Source organism: Globicephala melas, chromosome X, assembly GCF_963455315.2.
Source record: "Globicephala melas chromosome X, mGloMel1.2, whole genome shotgun sequence".
In the NCBI taxonomy this organism is placed as follows: Eukaryota; Metazoa; Chordata; class Mammalia; order Artiodactyla; family Delphinidae; genus Globicephala; species Globicephala melas.
In genome coordinates, this window is record NC_083335.1 from 108,068,256 (window position 1) to 108,092,147 (window position 23,892).

Consider the following 23,892-nt stretch of genomic DNA (forward strand, 5'->3'; position numbering starts at 1 on the left):
TCAAAAAGATGTTTTGAAGAAGCGGGGACACTTGCTTACAGCTTTGGCCTGAGTGGAAACCTCCTCCCAAAAGGAACAATATAGAGAAATGACAGTCTCAGTTCTCTCTCCAGCTCCTGGGGGCCCTGAACCTGGGGTCTATGGACTCCCAAGGGCCAGGGGACACAATTCAGGGGCTCTGTGAACATGGATGGCAAAAAGCATACATCCTTATTTTCACTAATTGAAACTTAGCATTTTTTTCAATTATGCTTGTAAAACCACACATTATCAACTACCTGGCCATTGTCACAACAGAAGCACAGCTTTTCCTGATCAAATGACAGCTGAAATACGGATTTCCTTGGCTCTACTCCGAAATTATGGAAATTTGGAAATTATGAGGCCTGCAGCTAGACTGTATTTTGTGTTATGAAAGAAGCACATATTACTATTTACTATGTCACATATTAGGGGTTTTATTTTGAGAATGTTATTTTAAATAGATGGGTTATTTTATGCATTTAAAATTCTTATTCTGAGAAGCGCTCCACAGGCTTCCCCAATGAGGGCCAAAGGCACACAACTTAAGAATCCCTACCCTCAACATTTTTCGGCTAAGCCCATAATTCCCAAGCAGGCTTATGGTTTTTCTTGTTGTTGTTTTGTTTTGGGTTTGTTTGTTTTTTTTTTTGGGCCGCGCTGCGCACTTGTGGGATCTCAGTTCCCCGACCAGGGACTGAACCTGGGCCATGGCAGTGAAAGCCCAGAATCCTAACCACTAGGCCACCAGGGAACTCCCATGTCCTTAATTTACTAAATAAACTTCTGTTATAAAACTAATTTGTTAATTTGAATGACGTAAGTCACTTTGTTTCCCTACATAAACTATAGTGATCCAAAGGACAGACACAACAGCATCAGTCACATTTCCTCACTCAGGACCCATCCTCTTAATTCTAACAGTAAATGTGTGCCTCGTTTTCCCCTAGTGGACTTGAACTAGCTTTCCACCTTTACCATAACATCAGTCAGGTCCATCTAACCAGTACTTCTCAAACATCTATGATGTATCAGAACTGTGTCCAGGATAAAAACTCTGGAGGTCACCCTTCAAAGACACTCCCAGCCCGGGAAGAAATGGACATGGAAAGGAAGACTGCAACCCTACCCTTCCAGGGCGGGCAGAGGTCGTGCGTACCTCACTCGGTCTACGCAGAACACTTGCTGGCTGCCTAGCATAAACAAACCACGTGTCCTCCACCTGCCCAAAGATGCTTAAGCTATACTAGTGTGGGACATGTTTATTCTTGTTAGCCTCAGGCTAAGAAGTCACAAAATGTTTTCTGGGCTCAAGAGTCTTCACAGTCCAATACTTCACTTACGAGAGGATCAAAGGTGAGATTTTTTTTCAGCAGAAGTTAAAATTTCCTGAGTTACCTCATCAGCCAGAACTAAACAGGCACCGCCAGGCCCAACCTATAATTGCCCTCAGTGGCCCAGTGGCTGCTGGGTACTAGCTGGCTTGCACTGGTAACCAAGTTATACAGAATCGTAACATAACATAACTAAGTGGTTCAAGTTTAATTCCATTAAAATCACATCGTGGAACTGGGGCATGAGGAAGGATTACTGACAAATGAGAAAAAGAACATGATTCCAGGCTCCACAGGCATTTGACTCACCCTTGAGTCACATCCAATACTCACACGCCAAGATTAATGCCTTTTGACTCATTATTATCAATTAAAATAAATGTTTTTGAAGACCTCACAGGTGGTAGACTTCTCATCAAGTGCCCCTTAATGAAAACCGAAAACAGATCCTAGTTTAGCCGATCCCCTTATTCTACAAGGGTGGATACCTACAGACAGCAAGGGCGACATGCCTCCCCCCAAAATCAAGTGATGGGGGGAATACAATAAGAATCAGGGTCCTCTTACTCCCAAAACAGTTTTGTAGGGACTCAAGATCTAACACAGATGCATACATACATGTCCCCTTAGGATCTCTTTCTAGAATATTCACCTTGTCATCAAAACTTTCTCATCTTTGAAAACAAAAAACTTTCTCATCTTGAAGATCAAACAATCTGGGAATTAAGAGTAACTGGCTGGGGGACATCCCTGGTGGCGCAGTGGTTAAGAATCCGCCTGCCAATGGGCTTCCCTGGTGGCGCAGTGGTTGAGAGTCCGCCTGCCGATGCAGGGGACACGGGTTTGTGCCCCGGTCTGGGAAGATCCCACATGCCGCGGAGCGGCTGGGCCCGTGAGCCATGGCCGGTGAGCCTGCGCGTCCGGAGCCTGTGCTCCGCAACGGGAGAGGCCTCAACAGTGAGAGGCCCGCGTACCGCCAAAAAAAAAAAAAAAAAAAAGGCTTCCCTGGTGGTGCAGTGGTTAAGAATCCGCCTACCAATTCAGGGGACACGGGTTCGAGCCCGGGTCTGGGAAGATCCCACATGCTGCAGAGCAACAGAGCCGGTGCGCTACAACTGCTGAGCCTGCGCTCTAGAGCCTGTGACCCACATCTGAAGCCTGCACGCCTAGAGCCCGTGCTCCGCAACACGAGAAGCCACCGCAATGAGAAGCCCGCGCACCGCAACGAGAGAAAGCCTGCTCGCAGCAATGAAGACCCAACACAGCCAAAAATAAAATAAATAAATTTATTTAAAAAGAAAAAAAAGGATCCGCCTGCCAATGCAGGGGACATGCGTTCGATCCCTGGTCCGGGAGGATCCCACATGCCACCGTGCGCCACAACTACTGAAGCCCGCGCGCCTAGAGCCCGTGCTCCGCAACAAGAGAAGCCACCGCAATGAGAAGTCCGCTCACCGCAACTAGAGAAAGCCTGCGCGCAGCAACGAAAACCCAACGCAGACAAAAAAAAAGAGTGACTGGGAATTCTCAATTATTTTTTACTTTCTCTTCACACGACTAAATTATTTGGATGCCACTTCCATACCTCGGCAACTTCGAACCCGCCAGCTTCTCCCGCTCCCTTCCAAAACTGCACGTCCATGGTTCTCTCTCCCTCTCTAGACGGTGCCTGCCCAAAATGTTCAAGTTCTCTCATTTTTTCTTCATACAATTAAGGGAAGGTTTTCCCCACTTCTACAATAGAACACAGAAGTCCATTGGGAGCACCCATTTCAACAGACAACACCTGAATTTAGCTGCAAGCTGTTTAAGGCTTCAGGCAAGGACACTCAGGCTGAGGGAAGGGCAGGAATCTTCCGGCCTCATCGTTACCCTGCTTAGAGCCTGGAAAACTCACACTCAATAAGTACAGGTGAGCGCTCACACAAGACTGCCACCAGAAACTCAACTCAGCAGCTTAGTGGCTTTGAACCCCTATTTCTTCCTCAAGCCTCACCCTCCCAGTGAAACTGGCAGGCTAATTACTCAAGAAAACCTTTTACAGCTCCAATCACCATTTCATCTCCTGATTCTCCCCAGCCGCCTCCCTTCCCTCCAGCCTCACCTAAGAAAGGAGGGAACTAAGAAATGCTTTTTCTCCTAGTCACTTCCCCACCACCCAAATACGCTGATATTACTTCACAACCCTGTAACGTTTTCCAGCAACTCCATTAACATTAAAAGCCCTGGGGGATGGGGGTGCCCAACGAAGTGCGCCCTATCCTTCCCCCTTTTTACCACAGGGAAGAAGCAGCTCAGACAGGTTGAGAAATAAAGCCAAAGTCACAAGCAGAGCCAATCAACACAGGACAGAAAACTAGGTCTTGTCCAAATCCCTAAGGTCTTTTTTTTCCCCCTCATCTTATGCCTTCGGAAATCCTTTAAACTGGGGAAGAACATGCAAAGTGAGTACTTAGAAGTTTAAAAAAAGGGGCAGGGGAGAAAGAAAGTGTAAAAGTAATGTTTTCAATGGTAACAGAAAAGGTGGCTCCAGTCAATTGGAGGAAGACGGTGAAAAAGCAAGACCTGGGTGAGACGCTCCAAGTGGGACAAACCGGAAGCGCAGATTCAAGTCTGCGGCACTCACAGGTTTAAAAGCCACCAGAGGGACTTCCCTGGCGGTCCAGGGGTTAAGACTCCGCACTCCCAATGCAGGGGGCACGGGTTCGATCCCTGGTCGGGAAACTAAGATCCCGCATGCCGCTGGGCCCGGCAAAAAAAAAAAAAAATCCACCAGAAAAAAGACCAGCAGTCCTACCCCTCCCCCTACCCCTCCCCCCCCCTTAGACGCACCCAGGAAAAAAGGATGCAAAATACCCTTCCTCTCCACAATTTCCGCAGTCAGTCCGGACTTTCCCAGCCCCCTGTTCTGGCCGGCTCGCAGTCTTCCGAGCCTCCCCGATTCGGAGACTTATAGTTCCCGCGCTGGGACTTCACCCCCCACCCAATAATAATATAATCATCGTTTCCTTTTCCCGTGCCCAGTCCCTTTCCGGGGGAATCTCTCCTACGCGGTCGCCTGAGAATTCTGCGAGCGCGGCGCGGTCCTGCCCCAGGCCCGGCTCACACGAGGGGAGCCCCCACCCCCGGGGGAATTTACCCGCCTCGGGGAACGGGGAAAGGTCCCGCGGGCGGGCCCCTCGCACGCCCCCCGCCCCACCCGGACTCTTCCTCCCGCGCCCAGGGCGCGAGGGGACCCCCGGCGGGGGCGGCCGAGCCCGCGAAGGGCGCGGGTGGGCGACCCGGGCCCCGGAGGGCGGCCCGGTCGGGGTCGAAGAGGGAGCCAGCGCGGCCCCCCCCCGGGCCCCGCGCTGCCGCCGGGACAGAGTGCGGCGGGAGCAAGAGCGCGGCCTCCACGCGGGCGCCGGTGCAAGCGACAGCCCGGGAGACGACAGCGCCGGGGCTGGGGCCGCGCGACCGTCCGCATTGTTCGGCCCGCGGCGCGCGCCCCGCCCGGCCCCGCCGGCCCCAACCCGCCCGGCGGCGGGAGCGACGGGGCAGGTGGCGGGCGCGCGCCCTCACCTTTGGTGCCGAGCATGAAGTCAAGGGTGCTGTGCCGTGCTGCTGCCATAGTGAGGCGAGGCCCTGGGCCATGCCTGGGGGAGGCGGCCGGGGAGACTGGGGGGCCGCGCGGCGTGTCAGGCTGCGGCCGGCGGGGAGTGCGCCGCGCCGGGGAGGCTGAGGGTAGGAGGTAGGAGGGACCGCGGGGAGCCACCCGGGGAGCGGGGGCGGGGTCGGGCCCGCCTCCGGGAGGGAGGAAGCGAGGACGCTCGCAGCCCCGAACTCCGAGCGCAGCGTGTGAGGCCGCGCTAAGGCAACTGTGGAAACGTGGGCGCCGTGCTCCCCGGCGTGCGTCACCAATGGCCGCGCCCCGCGCCGAGGATCTGGCGGGCGCTCCCGCCATCCGTTAGGTCACCTTAGGTTTAAACCACGCAGCACGACTTCCGGGGGGCCCACCCCCTGCGCTTCCCCCAGACCGGCCCCCCGAGCCCAGGCCCCTCTGATTTCCTGGCCAAGCCAAGAAAATAAAATGCTGGGAACCACCCTGGAGTCTAAAAGTACTGCCGCCTTTTCCTTAACTCTTCAAATGCTACAATTTAATCTATTAGAATTGTCATTTACATTATCTATAGCCAGGGCCGGCTCTGCGTTTCCGCACAGAACAGAAAGCTCTTGGGTATTCAACTTAGTTGCCTACGTTTTTGCGAAAAATGGGAATGGGGAAGAAGTGAGAGGAAAACGTTGTTAATGTTGACTTGAGAAATTACAGCTTCTAGAGTTGCTCGTCCACCACTGATGTCTACATTCGTGGCAGTGAACCTTTTCGCTGTGAGCTTGTCTTTGACTTCGGGGTTGTAGCTAGTGATCAACAAGATGCGACAAAGGAGAGAACATCAGTGTCTGGCCACTAAAGCCCTCTTTATGACACTGACAGTATCACTGGGCAAATGCCTCCATCATCCCATCAGTCCTCTGTGCCTCTATAGGCGCTCCCAGGCTCCTCAGGAATTGCTGTAATGGCTGGACAAAGTCTAGATCAGTGAACTCTTGTACCTCCACAAGCGCAGGAGGAACCTAGATATGAAGCTTAATCTCTCCTGCAAACAGTCCCTAGTGGCTGTTTTGCTGAGTCCTTCACCTTTCCACAGGAACTGGGCAGTGTCTTCACAAGTGTCCTTTAATAGACCATCCTGTTAAGAACCGGGGCCCCCTTTCAGCCCCCACATTAATTTTCTCCAGCCCAGGCCACCTGTTTGTTGCCCTGCATGTTTTCCTTTCTTCTGTGGATCCCAGGGTCCTCAATTTCCATAGCTCTTCTGCTATCTCAGCCTTCAGTCTCTATTCTTCAGACTGCAGCTCTTGCTTGCTTCCTGGGATGCTCTCCAGTTCTTGTCATTCCTCCGGAGTCAGGTCCCCGGGAACCCAGTTGTCCTTGTCTGCCACACTGCAGGAGCGGCAAGGCTCCACAGGCCTCCTCAGGCTCAGAACAGCCCTGCACTTGCTTTAACTTTCTGCTCTCGCTGTCTTGAAATTGTGAATGATTTTTGAACAAGGGGCCCCGTGTTTCCATTTTGTACTGGGCCTGCAAATTATGTAGCCGGTCCTGCTCAACAGCTTGTGTCCTCCAGGGCAGGTGGCAGTGGCCAGCGATAGTGCCCCGCCTTGCTTCTGCAGGTGCAAAATAGACAGAGATAAAAGTCCCTGAGATACTCTGCCATTAACTAATCAGAAAGCCACAACAAAACTCTAACGCTTCATAATGTTAGCACAGCATCAGAGATAAATGGGCCTTGAAATGGAGCCAGCATTGTTGGGTAATTTTAAGCATGTTCACAGTGCCTGTATTACCTATCAATGACACAATCCTGGTGAGACTGTTACAGGTAGGACATGGACAGGAATCAAGGGCTTGAGGCCTTTGTAAATACCTCCAACTGGGCTGTGAGTACCTATTTGGATTCTGGAACGTGTTCTCTTTGCCTGGGTTTTATAATCTAGGCCCCTGGCTTCAAGGCCTCTTAGAAGACAAATAATCACTTTGTTTGTGGGAATTGCTTGTGTTACAGTTGACCAGTGTATCCTCTGCAACTGTTATCACATCAGAGAATTCAGTAACTTATCCTGCAACAAAAAAGCAGAAGAGACTTACCCAACGCCAGCCTGCATTTCCTCATCAACAAAATCTTGGCAATGGTGAAAATGTAGATATCATGGATTAATGTCCTCTTACCTGCCCTCGTCTGCTCTTGGCCCAAAGGAGGCCTGAGACAGAGAAAAGCAGTACCTGGCATACAGCAGGAGCTGGCCAGGTGCCCTCCTGTTGAACATAAACAATTCCCCACAACCCTGACATCAGACAAGGCCACTCTGTGACCAGGATAGGACGGAACAAAAACAAGACCACTCCATAATCATGTCAAAACACGGACAAAGCAGGAACTTGTCCAAACCACCAAAGTCACCCCAACGTCCCTGGGTCCTGGCTCCTAGAAGAGACTGCTGCTTCTTCACCAATCCCAGCCTTTGTCTGGTCTTCCCCGCTTCTCGGGCAAGAAGACTAAGACGCCTGATCAGGACTCACCCCCGCTTCCTGACAACATCCAATCCAGAGCGACACCCGGCTTCCTTAAACGCTCCCCAAATCACCAGACACAGGCCCCACTGCTACGTGTGGTCCTTCGTGACCCCCTCTCGCTGTGATGCCCCGCGGGTCCCCGTGGCATACGGCTGTTCCATTGCAGGTGCTCCTGAGGACGGGGGGAGTGGCTGGAGGGTGGTGAAAATAAGCTGAAGTCAATACTTAGAGCGGAAAAGTGACCTCTTAGCAAAATCCTACTTGATGTTAGATATTACACTTATCCAAAACTCACATTCACATGGACCCATCTGCTTATTGGCAGTCAGGCCAACTTGCACGTCTGCAACAGTTTTTAAAAACTCAGAGAGGGGCTTCCCTGGTGGCACAGTGGTTGAGAGTCCGCCTGCCGATGCAGGGGACACGGGTTCGTGCCCCGGTCCGGGAAGATCCCACATGCTGCAGAGCGGCTGGGGCCGTGAGCCATGGCCGCTGAGCCTGCGCTTCCGGAGCCTGTGCTCCGCAACGGGAGAGGCCACAACAGTGAGAGGCCTGCATATCGCAAAAAACAAACAAAAACCTCAGATAAAGAGCCACACTGTCCTGCACAGTTAGCAACAATAACTACCTCCTGGTAAGAAGAGAATGGAAAACAGAAGAGATTTCTGTTAAAAAGGAGAAGACAGTGGCCATGGCAGGGAAGTTGGGGTGCTATCTGGAAACTTCCCCAGCTGAAAGAATGCACAGGCCATTCTATGGGGCTGCAGTCCAAACCTCTCTTGTGAAGAGAGGTGGGGGGGAGGCAGGGGCGAGCGCTACCCAGTAGCCGTTTGTTCTACTGTTTTGTTTTTTGCTTTTTCACCAGTTCACTTGGGACCCTAGGAGACATTCTGCCTCCCTGCCCCCTGTGTGCAGCTGTGGTGAAATCACTTCCTCTCTTAAAAAAAAAAAAAAAAAAGAACTGGCCTTAGCTGTTTGTTAGGGTTACAATGTCTGACAGATATCTGGATCACTCCCCCACCATTTCTCAGATGAATGTGGGCCTGGCCTAGCTAGTTAAACACGGTTTAAATTTCTGATTAAAAAGAGCGTATAACCAAGAGGGGCCTGGAATCTTTGATACAACGATTCTCAACTTTGGCTGCAGACTGGAATCACCTAGGGAGCTTTAAAAGCTATTGCTGCTACCTGGGCCCGGACTCAGGTGCAGCTCAGGCATTGGATTGTTAAAATAAATATATAAAAACCCGGGAGGCCTGCCGGTTTGAACCGCAGCCCCGCACGCGGAGGTCGATGAGGCTGGCGCCAAGGGCCGGCGATTCGCCGTGGGAGACGGCGCGGGAGCGCGGCATGGAGGGCCTGGCCTAGCTGGGGCTCGTGGCCCTGCGTCATCTGGCTGCGACGCGGGTCCTGCGCACGCTGCGGGGCTGCAGCCCCCGGGCGGTGAGCACCCAAGGGGCCGGGAGGCGATCCGGGGACCCCAGGTGGGTGTGGGCATCGTGTCCACAGCCAGCGTCCCCGAAGCCGCGCTCGGGCCATGATCACTCGGTGAAGCTGCGCTGCGACACCGCGGCCGACTTCTTCCCGCGCTGTGAGGACCTGTGCGTGCTACAGGACTCAGTGCCTCTGCCCGCCTTGCGAGCTTCTCTGCGGGAGGGCCTGCTGGAGTTAACGGCGACCGCCTCCGCGGGGTAGACTGGGCGCCGCTCCTGAGCACCCTCTGCCCCTGATCTGTATCCAGAGCTTCTTCCAGCCACGGCTGGGCGAGACAGTTATTTGTCAAGGTGTAAAGAACTCTATCACTTTTAAGACAGTAAACTTCACGGGGTGTAATCTGACATGGCAGGGAGCAGATCACATGGCCAAGACCTTAAAGTATCTGACTACCAGAAGGCATGAAGAAACCTGGGCTGAGAATCTCCATTCCAGGAGACCTGATCTTGACTGTATGGCTGGTTTGAGGCGCATCGCTCCGAACTGCGACATGCTCATGGGTGACCTGGGTGCAAGTGCTTCTGCAGAATCTCTTAGTGAGGATTTGTGGCTTGGAGGACTCTTCCACACGTGAGAAAATGAGAGTTGTCTATATGTTAAATCTGTAGAGTTAGCAAGTGACCTTTTGTCTTTCATCAAAAGCACTGGACCTGCAGCAGTGTGGCCTCACCAGTGAAGGAGCAAAGGCTTTACTAAAGGCCCTTGAAACCAATGGAACTCTGCTCGTTCTGGATGTAAGAAAAAATCCACTTGTTGTACCAGTGGATAACTTCTCCATCGGTGAAGGAACCATCCAAAGCTGCTAGACAGAAGAAGAGAACTCTAATTTTGGAAAGTGGTCGAAAAGGAAAAGCTACTATTAGAATTGATGTCCAGTGGAGCCCCAGAATAGAAGCAAGATGAATATTCCATTTCACATTGGCAACACCAAAGGAGATGATGCTTTAGAAAAAAGATTTGTCGACAAAGCTCTTGAACTCAATATGATCTCCCTGAAAGGGCATAGAGAACAGCAAAACATCCACAGCTATCCCAAGCTGTTGAAACTTAACCTTAATTCTGACTTGAACTGGAAGCTTTTAAAAAGTCTTCTCTTGCTTTTCTACCAAATTCCAGCTACTGTTGTCTTTGCTGCTACTTTTTCTGCCTAGATCTCATATTCAAAGCTGCCTATGGGTTTAATTATATGCAAATTGCAGGTTGTTGTTTTTAGAGACACACAGACACACAGCATGGAGGGTGGGTGGGGCCCTCTAGGTGCTGAATTTTGATCCTTTGCAAGATGACAGCAGTGGGGTCTTCTGGACTTTCTTTATACGGTTATTCTCATAAAGCGATAAAAGTGACTTACTATATGTTTATATAGCAAGGTCTGTTTTTAATACCAAATAGTTTATATCTCTATGCATTTATATCTCTGTGCCTTTATATTTCTAATAATACGGTTCTTGTTGGTATATGTTGAGACTTTGAGAATTTGTTAGGATCCTTGACCTTGTGCATTAGAGTGTTATGTTCTCAACAGTTGTGTGCCTCCCCTTCCCCCTCCCCTCTCCCTTTTTAAGCTGCTTCACAAGATTTGGAAGCTCCCTGATTCACTTTTACTTTCCTTTCAGTGGGTAGAAGAACGGTTGGTTGGTTGGTTGGTTGGTTGGTTTTGTTTTTCAGTTATGCTGTTAAACTAAAAATCTGTGTTAAATTCCCTTACTGTTTCTTCACGTGACTGTTCTCTTTCTGGTGTTTGACCAGTGATGCCGTGAGTTCGGGAAGATTTTTGCTGAAGAGTCTTTTCCCCTATTGTTCATCCATTGTCAGTGTTTTATGTTGACCGTGTGAAGGACATTAAAGTCCTAAAACATCTTAAAGAAAAAAACAAAAACAAAAAAAAAAAACCCGGGAGATTCCAGTGCAAAGTGAAGAGTGCCTCTGCCAAACCCCAAAGCAGTGTGAACCCCAATAGATAAAGCCATGAGGCTGGCTCTGATACAAGTAAATAAATACATTTTAAAAGCAAGAAAGGGCTTCCCTGGTGGCACAGTGGTTGAGAGTCTGCCTGCCGATGCAGGGGACACGGGTTCATGCCCCGGTCCTGGAAGATCCCACATACCGCACAGCGGCTGGGCCCGTGAGCCATGGCCGCTGAACCTGTGCATCCGGAGCCTGTGCTTCGCAACGGGAGAGGTCGCAACAGTGAGAGGCCCGCGTACTGCAAAAAAAAATAATAATAATAAAATAAAATAAAATAAAATAAAAGCGAGAAAATAACAAGTGTTGGGGAGGATGTGGAGGAATTTCTGGTGGGAATGTCAAATAGCACAGCCACTGTGGAAAACAGTTTGGTAGTTCCTCAAAACGTTAAACAGTTACCATGCAACCCAGCAATTCCCCTCTTGGGTGTATACCCAAGAGAATGGAAAACAGGTGTTCAAACAAAAACTTGTACACAAATGTTTATGGCAGCACTATTTACAATGGCAAAAAGGTGGAAACAACCAAATTTCCATCAACAGATGAATGGATAAACAAACTATTTTCAGCCACAAAAAGGAATGAAGTACTGATACATGGCACAACATAGGTGAACCTCAAAAACATGCTAAGTGGAAGAAGCTAGTCACAAAAGGACAAATACTGTATGATTCCACTAGAAATGTCCAGAATAGGTAAATCCATAGAGACAGAAATTGGGTTAGTGCTTGCCAGGGGCTGGGAGAAGGAAGGAAGTGAAGTGACTGCTTAATGGGTATAGGGTTTCCTATTGGGGGGGATGAAAATGTCTTGGAATTACATACAGTTACCCCAAATTGTAAATGTACTAAATGCCGGTGAATTTTTCACTGTAAAATGGCTACTTCCATGTTATGTACATCTTACCTCAATTAAAAAAAAAAAGACATGTAGCCAAACCAAGTTTGTAAGGTAAAGCTGTATAGAAATTTTTATTAAGTGAACTTCATCACCTATAGCAAATTCCAAGTAAATGCCTGATGGGGTGGACTTGAAGTGAGATGTTTGCAAAAAGGAGCAAATTGAAGGCAGCTGCGAAACCAGCCTCATGGTTGTGGTTTTCCCAGAGAGAAGCATTCTTCAGCCTCTCAGCCTCGAATGCTAACTTATTTAATCCTTACAATAGCCCTAAGAGGTAGGTGCAATTATCCCCATTTTACAAATGGATTAACTGAGGCACAAAGAGGTTAGGTAGCTATAAAGTGCTGGAGCCAGGACTCAAACCCAGGCAGGTGGTTCCAGTGTCTGGCTAGTCAACCCTTCATGGTGCTGCCTCTGATTGCCCTGCCTGTTGTCTCAAAGTGTCCCCACTTTTCTTTCTTTCTTTTTTTTTTTGCAGTACGCGGGCCTCTCACTGCCGTGGCCTCTCCCGCTGCGGAGCATAGGCTCCGGACGCGCAGGCTCAGCGGCCATGGCTCACGGGCCCAGCCGCTCCGCGGCATATGGGATCTTCCCGGACCGAGGCACGAACCCGTGTCCCCTGCATCGGCAGGCGGACTCTCAACCACTGCGCCACCAGGGAAGCCCCCCCACTTTTCTTATAACTCCCCAAACCGGAGGTGTGTGAGTCTGCCCGCTTCCCACCAGCAGGCGCCCCCTCCCCGTCACGGAGTGTGTGATTGGAGAGGGTGTCCTGCTCCCCTCCTCTCTGGAGCCATTGCCTATCTCCACCAATTTCTGGGCTGAACCCCTACCCAATCTCTTACTAGCTGTGTGACAGTGAATAGGTTCACCAACCTCTCTGTGCCTGTTTCCCCTCTCTGTAAAATGGAGCTAATAACAGTAGAGCTGTTGTGAGGATTAAATGAATAACTATATGACAAGCGTAGAGGGCAGTATCTGACACCTGACAAGTATTCAATAAATGGCTATGCTGATGAGGATGTTTGATATTATTACTAAGGCACACCCTACTCTGGGCACTGAGCTCCTTCAGGACTCTTGACTTTTCATCCTTGGGTTCCCAGTTCTTAGCACTGTGCCTGGCACACAGCAGGTGCTCCATATCTGTGTCCTTTGAAATGAACTGAGGAATAGAGCATCATGCTCAACACCCCAAAGGACCCCAAGCAGAGACCCAGTTCTCAGGAGTCCTATGTCGGGAAAGGAAGATGATGGTGACAGCCAACCCACTCTGTTCCCCACTCTGGACTTCCCCACTCTCTTCCCAGTCATTCAACTCTACAGTTGGCCCTCCAAATCCGTGCGTTCCGCATCTGTAGATTCAACCAACCTCAGATTGAAAATATTAAAAAAACAAATTCCAGGGCTTCCCTGGTGGCGCAGTGGTTGAGAGTCCGCCTGCCGATGCGGGGGACATGGGTTCGTGCCCCGGTCCAGGGGAAACCCACATGCCGCGGAGCGGCTGGGTTCGTGAGCCATGGCCGCTGAGCCTGCGCGTCCGGAGCCTGTGCTCCGCAACAGGAGAGGCCACAACAGTGAGAGGCCCGCATACCGAAAAAAAAAAAAAAATCCATAAAGTCCCTAAAAACAAAACTCAAATTTCCCTCTGTCTGGCAACTATTTACATAGCATATACATTGTATTTATAATTATTTACATAGTATTTACATTATATTAGGTATTATAAGTAACCAAGTAATAACCGAGGGAATTCCCTGGTGGTTAAGACTCCGCACTTTCACTGCCAATGGCCCAGGTTCGATCCCTAGTTGGGGAAATAAGATCCTACAAGCCTTGGGGCACGCCCCCCCCAAAAAACAAAAAGTAACCGAGAGACGGTTTTAAGTATACTAGAGGGTATGCCCAGGTTGGTTAAATGGAAACACTAGGCCATTTTATACGAGGGAATTGAGCATCCTCAGATTTTGCTGAGGGGGGGGGGTCCTGGAACCAATCCTCTACAGATACCGGGGCAAACTGTATTCCTGACCCCCAGGGTGCCAGGCAGTTCACAGCCCATTCAGAACCTCCTTAAGAGTTTGTTGGTAGAACCCTCTGGATGATTATTTAAGAAAAATAAATGACAAAATAGGTTTTCTGCAAGACATTTCAAGCCAGCACCCCGAGTGCCAGTCATAATCCTCATTTGTGTCCCCGCTGACCCTTTTAGAATTAGCATGTAGAACACAAAAGGATGAGAAGCAGATTCCTATTATTACCTGCAGCCACTTTCCTCACCCTTGCAGAATCGCAGTGCCCTGAGATATGTCCACACACCGCCCGCCCCACCAAAGGGTTCCTCCAGTTTGAGAAAGCCTGACTTAGAGGGAAGATTGGCAGCCTGAGGCTCCATCACTCAGCCCAGAGAAGACACACTGGTCCAGGCTTTCTTAAGAGAATCTCCACTTGACACTCTTTACAAAGCCCACATTGCTCCAAGTAAAATGCTGTCCAACCCATTCCACTTCCTTCTTTCCTCTCATTTCCAACAAAGAATGGCGCATTAGGGGGAGGGGAGACTGAAGTGTTGTAAGGCATTACTTAACCGCCTATGTTCAAATAATGACACAATCAAAATTGTTACCAAAGCAAATAATAGAGCATGTTTTGGTCCCAAAAGTAATGCCCTGGCTTCTCATCTGAAGGCAGCATTTCCTACAGCTATACGCAAAGATGTGACTAAATTCTCAACTGTTAGTGCTAGTTAAATATATACTTTTCTGTTGTAAAACAACTATACTTCGATTAAAAAATTATGATATATATATAAATATATATGTTTTTTATTTTATTTTTTTTCTGTAACATTGATTCTTTACTTCCTCAGTCTCTAGAGAGGCAGCCTGCAGAATGGTTAGGATCGGGGGGCCTGGATCCTAATTCTAATTCTCCCATTTCCTTGCAGGTGACCTTTGGCAAATGATCTAATTTTTCTAACTTTCTTTATCTGTGAAGGAAGTAACACAACAGCACGTCTTTCACACGATTGTTCTGAGAATTAAATAAATTAATAGAAGTATAGCACTTCAACAGTGCCTGGCTCATAGAACACACCATGGAACGATTAGTTATTATTATTAGTGAGTTAAGACTTATGTTTAACTGGTAGTTTCCTTTGCCCCAGTCCAAATGGTGAGTACCTGGGGTTTACAGGGCAACTCCCATTTCAGTTAACATTTCCCTAGAGTAGAGCTAAAAGATTTCCAAAGCCCACAGAGGGTCCACTTGTTTTAAATGTATTTGATACAACTCAACAGTCAGAGGTAGTCCCAGAAGCTGATTGCAGTTGGGTTGGATATGAGCCGCCATTGGACAGCACCATGCTCTTTCACCTGCCGGACACTTGGGTCTTTGTCCTCACCTGAAACACCTCCTTTCTCCAGTGGAAAAGCCCACGCATGAGCACTGAAGGTCCAGCTCAGGTGCCACACCTGATCCAGCCAGAGCTGATTGCTCGTTTCCTTGCTCACCTGTGTTTCCACAGCACAGCAGTCAGCTCCCCAGTGAGGAACTTTCCACCTCGCATTAGTGGCAGCATGCTAGCGCCCCTCCAACTGGACCTAGTTTCTCTCCAGCCAACACTTCTTCCCTAATGGGACAAAAATCCAGAAAGTTTGAGGAACCAGCTCAAGTTTACATGCTTCTTAGTGAAATGAAGGCTCAGGGACCAGGACTGTAAGCAGGTAGGATAGGGAGTCCCCAGAGAAAGAGAACCAGGCACAGCTTTCTTGACATAAGAGAAACCATCTTTGGCCTAAGCCATTTTGTGATCTAAGCCTGGCCACAGTGCTTGCCCTTGAACAGGTCTCAGTAATTAATGATTTTAAGGGAAGTGAGGGAATGCAGGAACAAAGGAAAAACAGTCAAGAAACAATAGTTCAGAGATAAAACAGTCCTAGTTCCTCCTTAAGGGATATACATAACAATCTGATACATATCTTTGAGTTCTGTGGGAACTAAGACCCCCCACCCAGATGGAGAATGGAATGAGGATGTTGACCTTTTCTGACCCTTAAGACTTCGATCAACTACAGCTTGGACTCTGTCAACCTTTACCCCAATTCTATGCTATAGTCTCCTCTGCCCAAACCCCTTCAAATATATGCATGTACCCTTAGCTTAAAACTTACCCAGTTTTGGTGTTTGGGGAGACACTGCTTTGGGAAAGATCCTCAGTGTTCTCCTTACTTGATGCAAGTAGTTAATCCTTCCTTCTCCCAATCAACCTGTTGTAGGAAAGGGGTCCCTTCCAGGGTCTGAGAGTAGGCTCTTGTCTAACACTTGGAAATGAACTGTCCAAGGAGACACATGTGCTGACAAAGCAAGAGACTTTATTGGGAAGGGGCGCCCGGGCGGAGAGCAGCAGGGTAAGGGAACCCAGGAGAACTGCTCTGCTATGTGGCTCGCAGCCTCGGGTTTTATGGTAATAGGGTTAGTTTCCTGGTTGTCTCTGGCCAATCACTCTGACTCAGGGTCCTTCCTGGTGGCGTGTGCATCACTCAGCCAGGATGGATTCCAGCGAGAAGGATTCTGGGAGGTTGGTAGGACATATGGACTGGTGTCTCCTCTCTCCTTTTGACCTTTCCCAAATTCTTCTGGTTGGTGGTAGCTTGTTAGTTCCGCATTCCTTACCAGGACCTCCTGTTGTAAAAGAACTCATGTAAGTGGTTACTATGGTGCCTGGCTAGGGCGGGTGGTTTCAGTCAGTGGTTCCCCTAACAACTCCCCCAGAGAGACTTCATACTCAAGATACTTCTTGGGAATTGGGGCAGAGGTCTCTTTCTTCTGTAACTACTTCCTGATGAGAGTGGGTGTAGTCCTGCCTAGTGGAATAGAAGTCTTTCTCCACCTGATTGATTGATTGATTGATTGATCCGCATTGGGTCTTCGTTGCTGCATGCGGGCTTTCTCTAGTTGCGGCAAGTGGGGGCTACTGTTTGTTGCGGTGCACAGGTTTCTCATTGCCGTGGCTTCTCTTGTTGTAGAACACGGGCTCTAGATGTATGGGCTTCAGTAGTTTCAGGACACAGGCTCAGTAGTTATGGCGTGCAGGCTCTAGGGTGCACATACTTCAGTAGTTGTGGCTCGCAGGCTCTAGAGCACAGGCTCAGTAGTTGTGGCACACAGGCTTAGCTGATCCACGGCATGTGGGATCTTCCTGGACCAGGGATCAAACCCGTGTCTCCTGCATTGGCAGGTGGATTCTTAAGCACTGTGCCACCAGGGAAGTCCCACTCTCTCCACCTGATTTAAATCGAGGTATTCTGTGCCCCAAATCAGCATTCACCCTCATAGTAACAACAGTTTAGCCTGAAACTGTTGGACCCTATCAGAGATGAACCTTGTTAGCAGCTGAAATAGACAAGGGCCAAACAGGAGGCTGAACAGGATGGTCATTGCTGGGCCCAGAAAAGGAAGGCAAAATTTGGGGTGAGAGCTGCAGTGTCTGTGACTTTTTTCTGATCAGTTGGTAGTGAGGTAACAGGGCGGTGCTCCAAGAGTCTTGTGCTCAGCCTGAAGTTACCATGCTTCACCTGGGTGGGGGCCTTAGTTCCTGCAGAAGAACTCAGAGAGATTGTTATGCATACTCCATGAGGAGGAACCAGGACTCCACCCCAAGGCCATACCATCACTGACTCTTCCTCCCCTGTTTCTATATATCCCCACCATTCCCTGATTAGCAACTGTTTGAATCTGCTCTTTGGAACTCAGGGAAGATCAAGGAGGCTGAATGAAGCCTATTCCTACAAACAAGAAATAGGGGACACAGAAAGGATTTGTACTCCAGAGCCAACAGAGTCCTGCTCAGTTTCAATTCAGGGAACTGGGGTACAACAACTCTGGCCACTCCCTGCTAAAAGGGGGACTAGTCCCGCCTCAATTTGGAAAATAGACACCGAGTTGGAAATATTCCTGAGTTCCAAGTCCTGGATCTGAGTCTTGTATGATTAAAATCTCAATCCCCTGGGGCCTGCATGCCACAACTACTGAGCCTGAGTGCTGCAACTACTGAAGCCCACGCACCTAGAGCCCGTGCTCCGCAACAAGAGAAGCCACCGCACTAAGAAGCCTGCGCACCGCAACGAAAAGTAGCCCCTGCTCGTCACAACTAGAGAAAGCCCACGCGCAGCAACAAAGACCCAAAACAGCCAAAAATAAATTTAAAAAAAAATTAAAATCTCAATCCCTTGGTCCGCCATTTTGGTGTAATAGACCCAATTAGAAGTAGTTGGGGACTTCCCTGGTGGTGCAGTGGTTAAGAATCTGCCTGCCAACGCAGGGGATGTGGGTTCAAGCCCTGGTTCAGGAAGGTCCCACATGCCGCAGAGCAACTAAGCCCGTGCGTCACAACTAATGAGCCTGTGCTCTAGAGCCCATGAGCCACAACTACTGAGCCCACGTGCCACAACTATTGAAGCCCATGCACCTAGAGCCTGTGCTCCACAACAAGAGAAGCCACTGCAATGAGAAGCCTGCACGCCACAACAAAGAGTAGCTCCCACTCGCTGCAACTAGAGAAAGCCCGCACGCAGCAACCAAGACCCAACGCAGCCAAAAATAAATAAGTTAATTAATTAATTAATTAAAAAAAGAAGTATTTGGACGAGTGACAACTGGAATTTTAAGAGACAAAATAAATCTCATTCCCTGAGGAATTCAGAAGAGTAAGCCGGAAACCCAGTCTGGACCTCGCACTTTGGAGAGACTTGTAACCAGGTAGCCAGTTGTTTATTCTTATCTAATCTAAGTAGGTTTTAACTTCAGATATGGTATTAATATGTACATAACAGGAGCTATTGGCCACTACACATCTCTTTTTTCTACTACTATCTGATCTAAAACAATTTCATTTTCTAAAAATTTAGTAGTTACAAGAGGATACCTTGAAACCATAAGGTTGCAGCTACCAGCTGCCAGCAGACATTTTTTTGCGAATGGCTGGTGGCATCCCAAGTCTGACACAGCTCAGAAAACTCAAGTTCTTAGCAATACAAGGACTTGTCTGAAATCATGCCCATAATGCCACCTAGTATTACCCTGGATGTCTGAATCACAGCTACTCCATTTTGACTTTCAGTTGCACTTCTCTCTTTAATGGCCAAAGCAGATGTCACTGTTAATGATTTTAGAGCTTTTCTAGATATGAGAAGATGGAAGAATTTGGGCTCATAAAGTCTTCTCTTGAAAGTATCTAACGATCTGCAGGCCTGTTCTACCAGTTTTTCCCAGAGCACAGAGTGCCTCATTCCTGATCTCCACCCTGAACTCCTTTCAGGGTATGTTAAGGTCAGTGGCTGCAGTGGCCATTGACCTAATCCTTGCATAAGCATACGGCAAGTGACAGTCTTCATTTGGCAGGGCCCCTTCAGAGTCATAAATTCAACCATGGTTTCGGGGGCACTTCATGACCACTTCGTCCCATGGTGCTAGGAATGATCATTCCCAGGTCGGGCAAAGATTTCACTGATAGGCCACTCAATGTGCTATTACTAGACTAGGCCTTATTCACAGTAGCCAAAAATCTCTGGACCACCTGTCTTACTAGTCTTTTATGGTCCACGAAAATATTCCCTCTTGTTGCTTCTTCCCATATCTAGAGTTACTATTACCATCACTGATCTTATATGGAACTATATGTCATCATTTTATCAGAGGCTCAATCACACATTTGGAATACAAAGAACAACAATTCTGTAAAACACTCAATATAAAAAATAATATAGGGACTTCCATGGCAGTGCAGTAGTTAAGAATCTGCCTGCCAATGCAGGGGACACGGGTTTGAGCCCTGGTCCAGGAAGATCCCACATACCGTGGAGCAGCTAAGCCCGTGCACCACAACTAATGAGCCTGCACTCTAGAGCCACAACTACTGAGCCTGCATGCCACAACTACTGCAGCCTGTGAGCTCAGAGCCCATGCTCCACAACAAGAGAAGCCACCGCAATGAGAAGCCAGTGCACCACAACGAAGAGTAGCCCCCGCTTGCTGCAACTGGAGAAAGCCCGTGTGCAGCAACGAAGACCCAATGCAGACATAAATAAATAAATTTATTTATTAAAAAAATAATATAGCTAGCAGTATTAGTAAGCTCACAAGTAAGAATTTAAGTCAAGAATTTCCATTAGGTGCAGCCCAGTATATCCCAGGTTTTCTTAGTCTGTTCTGTACCAATCTTTATCTTTAAGGGAAATAATATATTGGCACTATCCATAAGGCACCCAGCCCAGTTTCCTATTGTTACTAGGCTGGTTATCTCTAGTATGGTTTAATTGTCCCCAAATAAAGTTGCCTTTAAATTTAAATGACCATAACCTGGTGTTAACCTCCCAGTTGCAGATCATGGAGCATCTGAGCTTCGTCCAAAGACAGATTACTGAGTTAAGCTTCAGAAACAAATTTAAAGTGTCCTTTTAATAATTCAATTAAAACTTTACAACAATATAACATAACAGCAAAAACTATCTAAGAAGTGAGTCTTAGTGAATATAGACCTCAATAAACAGAATTAGATTTTGATGTCCATTGAAGCATCACTTTCTGTCTAAAGTTACCCTCATTTTTACCAATATAGTCAAAGCAAGATTAATTTGTCTGCACATTAAGTCTGATTAATTGATTAAAGGCTTCCCCAGACCAGGAAAGCAAAGCCAAGGGCTTGTCACAGATTCTGCCTCAGATTTAGGTGAATTCCTCCCTTTTTAAGGTCCACAAAAATACCTTCAGATTCCTGCACCTATTAGGAGGTGGCCTTTCTAATTTATCTGATAAAGCTGCTGGGAACCCAAGAGTTTCCAATCTCTGGAGGGGTCAGGTAGAGAGAAAAGAGAAATCTTTCAATTCTGCTTACAAAGGTGTAATTTACCAAATTGCTGTAAGTCATAATTAGCTTGAGGGGAAGGGTTTCTTTGTATCTGGAAAACACAAATTAACAGCTTGTAATGTTTCAGATAGAAACATAAACATTACAACTATATTCACCAGCCCATTCAGTAACTAATCCTCTTGTTAAACTTTTGATGAAGCATCAGGTTTCCTTAAGATTCTTTACTTTCTTACCCAGTTCCCCAGGATAATTGGAGATTTATCAGAGTACAACTGTCTATAAATGACAGAAAGACTTAAAAAGTCACAGTTAACCATCTGATCACAATGTAACTGACAAAAGAAACTTACTGCTGTGACATGCAACATTTTAAAATAACTAGAATTATGACTGGCAACATTTTACCAGGACATACTAGGTTTTTAGGAATTCCATGTAATTTCTAGAATAATAACATCCATACGGTATATATATATATATTTTTTTTTTTCAAAATAAGAAAGGGTTATTTGAAGACAAAACAATAGCACACACACACACACACATCCAAATGCAAGTAAGAGAGTTCACTGGGTTTTATAGAAGAGAAAGCTGCACTCAGGCGCCAATTAACATTGGAACCATTGAAGAGATGCCCCCTGCTTGTGGTGACACAGGTACAACATGTGCTTGTGAAGAAGTTGTTCTGCCGTAGCATAAATGTGGGAATGCAGGACAAAGCGATACAAGGCAGAGCAGCAGGTGGGCAAAAGCTTGAAGACCCTTTTCTCCACTCTAACGTGCTCTCGTTCTGCCCTGGGGAATTAAAGCACTCAGCAGGTCACCTTACAAAGAACCTCAATTTCGGGCTTCCTTGGTGGCGCAGTGGTTGAGAGTCCGCTTGCCGATGCAGGGGACACAGGTTTGTGCCCTGGTCTGGGAGGATCCCGCGTGCCGTGGAGCAACTAAGCCCGTGGGCCACAACTACTGAGCCTGAGCTCTAGAGCCCGCAAGCCACAACTACTGAGCCCATGTGCCACAACTACTGAAGCCTGCACACCTAGAGCCCATGATCTGCAACAAGAGAAGCCACAACAGTGAGAAGCCGCAACAAATAGTAGCCCCCGCTCACCACAACTAGAGAAAGCCTGCGCACAGCAACGAAGACCCAACACAACCAAAAATAAAAATTAATTAATTAAAAAAAAAAGATGACACTGATCTTAATAAAGGCTGGTCTTCTTCATGATACACAGGAACTCTTGCTCATTGACTTCTCAATCTCCATTTATATTCATCAATCATTTCCTGCCCCTCCTCATCGGTGAGGTTTTCACCCAACTCCTTGGCCACATATTTTAGATTTTTGAACGATATCTTCCCCGTTTCATCATCATTGAAGAGCTTCAAAGCTTTCAGGATTTCTTCTTTGGTATCTTTCTCAGACATTTCCTGACTCATCACCATAAAAAAGTAGCTACAGTTCATTTTTCCAGTCCCTTCCTTATCAATTTCGCTTATCATTTTCTTATCTCTTCTTTCTTGGGTTCAAAGCCCAGTGCCCTCACTGCCACCTTAAGTTCCTTAACATCAGTTGTCCCAGTTCCGTCAGCATCAAAGAGATCAAAAGCTTCTCGAATTTCCTGTTTCTGCTCTTCAGTAAGCTCTGGTTTAGGACTCATCCTTTTTCACTGAGCAGTTGATGCCATGTTTGCCTTCTTAAAGTTAGAGGTCATCGCAGATGGACTCCACTTCCCGTTCCATACAGTATATTTTTTAAAAAGTTTATCACTCATGTAATAATGCTCTCCATGTACTGTAATTTAACATACTGATGAAATATTTCTCTGTGAGATGCTTCATGGGTCTTCTAAAGCATCTCGAACTTAGCTGGAGGTCAAAAGAACTGTAATTAAAATTTGATATTTGGAAAGTTTGTCAGAAAAATATCAAAAGCGTTTAGAACACTCAGTCAGATAGGATCACAGGTCACTGTGAAACAATAGTTATTCACTTAGCCAAAGTAACAATAAAAGATTTCAAAGGCAAATACAGAATATATCGCTTAAAAGGTAAAGAAACTTAAAATCTGTTATCAAAGGCAGTTCAACATTTTAAGAAAACTTGTTCTCTTAACAGAGAGAAAAGCCAAATTCAAGTTTTGTACCAGCTTACTTTTAAAATTCATTTAATCAATTAAATTTATTCTAAACTTAGCCAGTCCTGACCATGCACAAAACTCTTTCTTCAGGGTCCACTCCCCACAAATCTTCCATCACTTTCTGTATCCATCACTTTTTCTTCTATCTAGAAACAACCAGCTCTCAGTCAGACTTACTTTCTTTTCACTAATAAAATGCAATTCTATTCCTCATAGCTTCTTTTTTTTTTTTTAAGCAGAGGGAGTTTTATTTTATTTTATTTTATTTATTTATTTTTGGTTGTGTTGGGTCTTCATTGCTGTGTGCAGGCTTTCTTTAGTTGCAGCAAGCGGGGGCTACTCTTCATTGCAGTTCATGGGTGTCTCATTGCAGTGGCTTCTCTTGTTGCAGAGCATGGGATCTAGGCACACAGGCCTCAGTAGTTGTGGCTCATGGGCTCTAGAGTGCAGGCTCAGTAGTTGTGGCACACAGGCTCGGTTGCTCTGTGGCATGTAGGATCTTCCCAGACCAGGGATCGAACCTGTGTCCCCTGCACTGGCAGGCAGATTCTTAACCACTGTGCCACCATGGAAGTACCACATTTGCTTTCAAATAGAGAACATCTCAGGGTGGCACTAAACCTATTCATTAATAGTCCTAAATATCTTTAGTTTCTCTGTTTAGTAACTGATGTCTCAGCATCTTATTTTATTTGGGAATGACCCAGCTATTCAACAAACTTCCATCATTTAACTTAACACAACTGTAAAATTTCACATTACCAAATATCTGGAGAGATCATCCTCAAGTAGACATTTCTAAAACATAATTATTCCTAAAAAGTTCATCCAAAAGCTCTTATCTCACTTGCATTTAATACACTTATAAAAATTTCATCATACCAAGTTATTTTTCTTGCTGAAAAATTTGCAGCAGATATAATAAGGTCTTATTTGACTTCTATTAAACCCAAGTACAATAAAGGTATTATATTTGATGTTGATGACTCTAAAGACATGTCTATATTAATTAGATCAACAAACTTAAACATTAATACCAGGTATTAATTTA

General features: G+C 47.1%; 2 protein-coding genes and 1 pseudogene across 2 annotated transcripts in view; 1 reads left to right on the forward strand and 2 right to left on the reverse strand.

Annotated features, from left to right (window-relative positions):
* Positions 1-5,247, reverse strand: part of SMS (spermine synthase) — a 51,221-nt gene extending 45,974 nt beyond the window's left edge. The window contains exon 1 of the mRNA XM_030843821.3: positions 4,917-5,247. Within this exon, the coding sequence (XP_030699681.1) occupies positions 4,917-4,965 (49 nt within the window). The 5' untranslated portion in view covers positions 4,966-5,247. The remainder of the gene's footprint in view (positions 1-4,916) is intronic.
* A 7-nt stretch (positions 5,248-5,254) lies between these two features.
* On the forward strand, positions 5,255-9,867 carry LOC132594477 (centrosomal protein of 78 kDa-like). The gene is given in 5 exon segments (XM_060292075.1): positions 5,255-5,300; positions 8,746-8,954; positions 9,212-9,516; positions 9,602-9,718; positions 9,720-9,867. Coding segments are annotated over 5 exon segments (825 nt in total).
* Positions 9,868-21,903: 12,036 nt separating this feature from the next.
* Positions 21,904-22,476, reverse strand: LOC115845682 (centrin-2 pseudogene; annotated as a pseudogene).
* Positions 22,477-23,892: the final 1,416 nt, after the last annotated feature.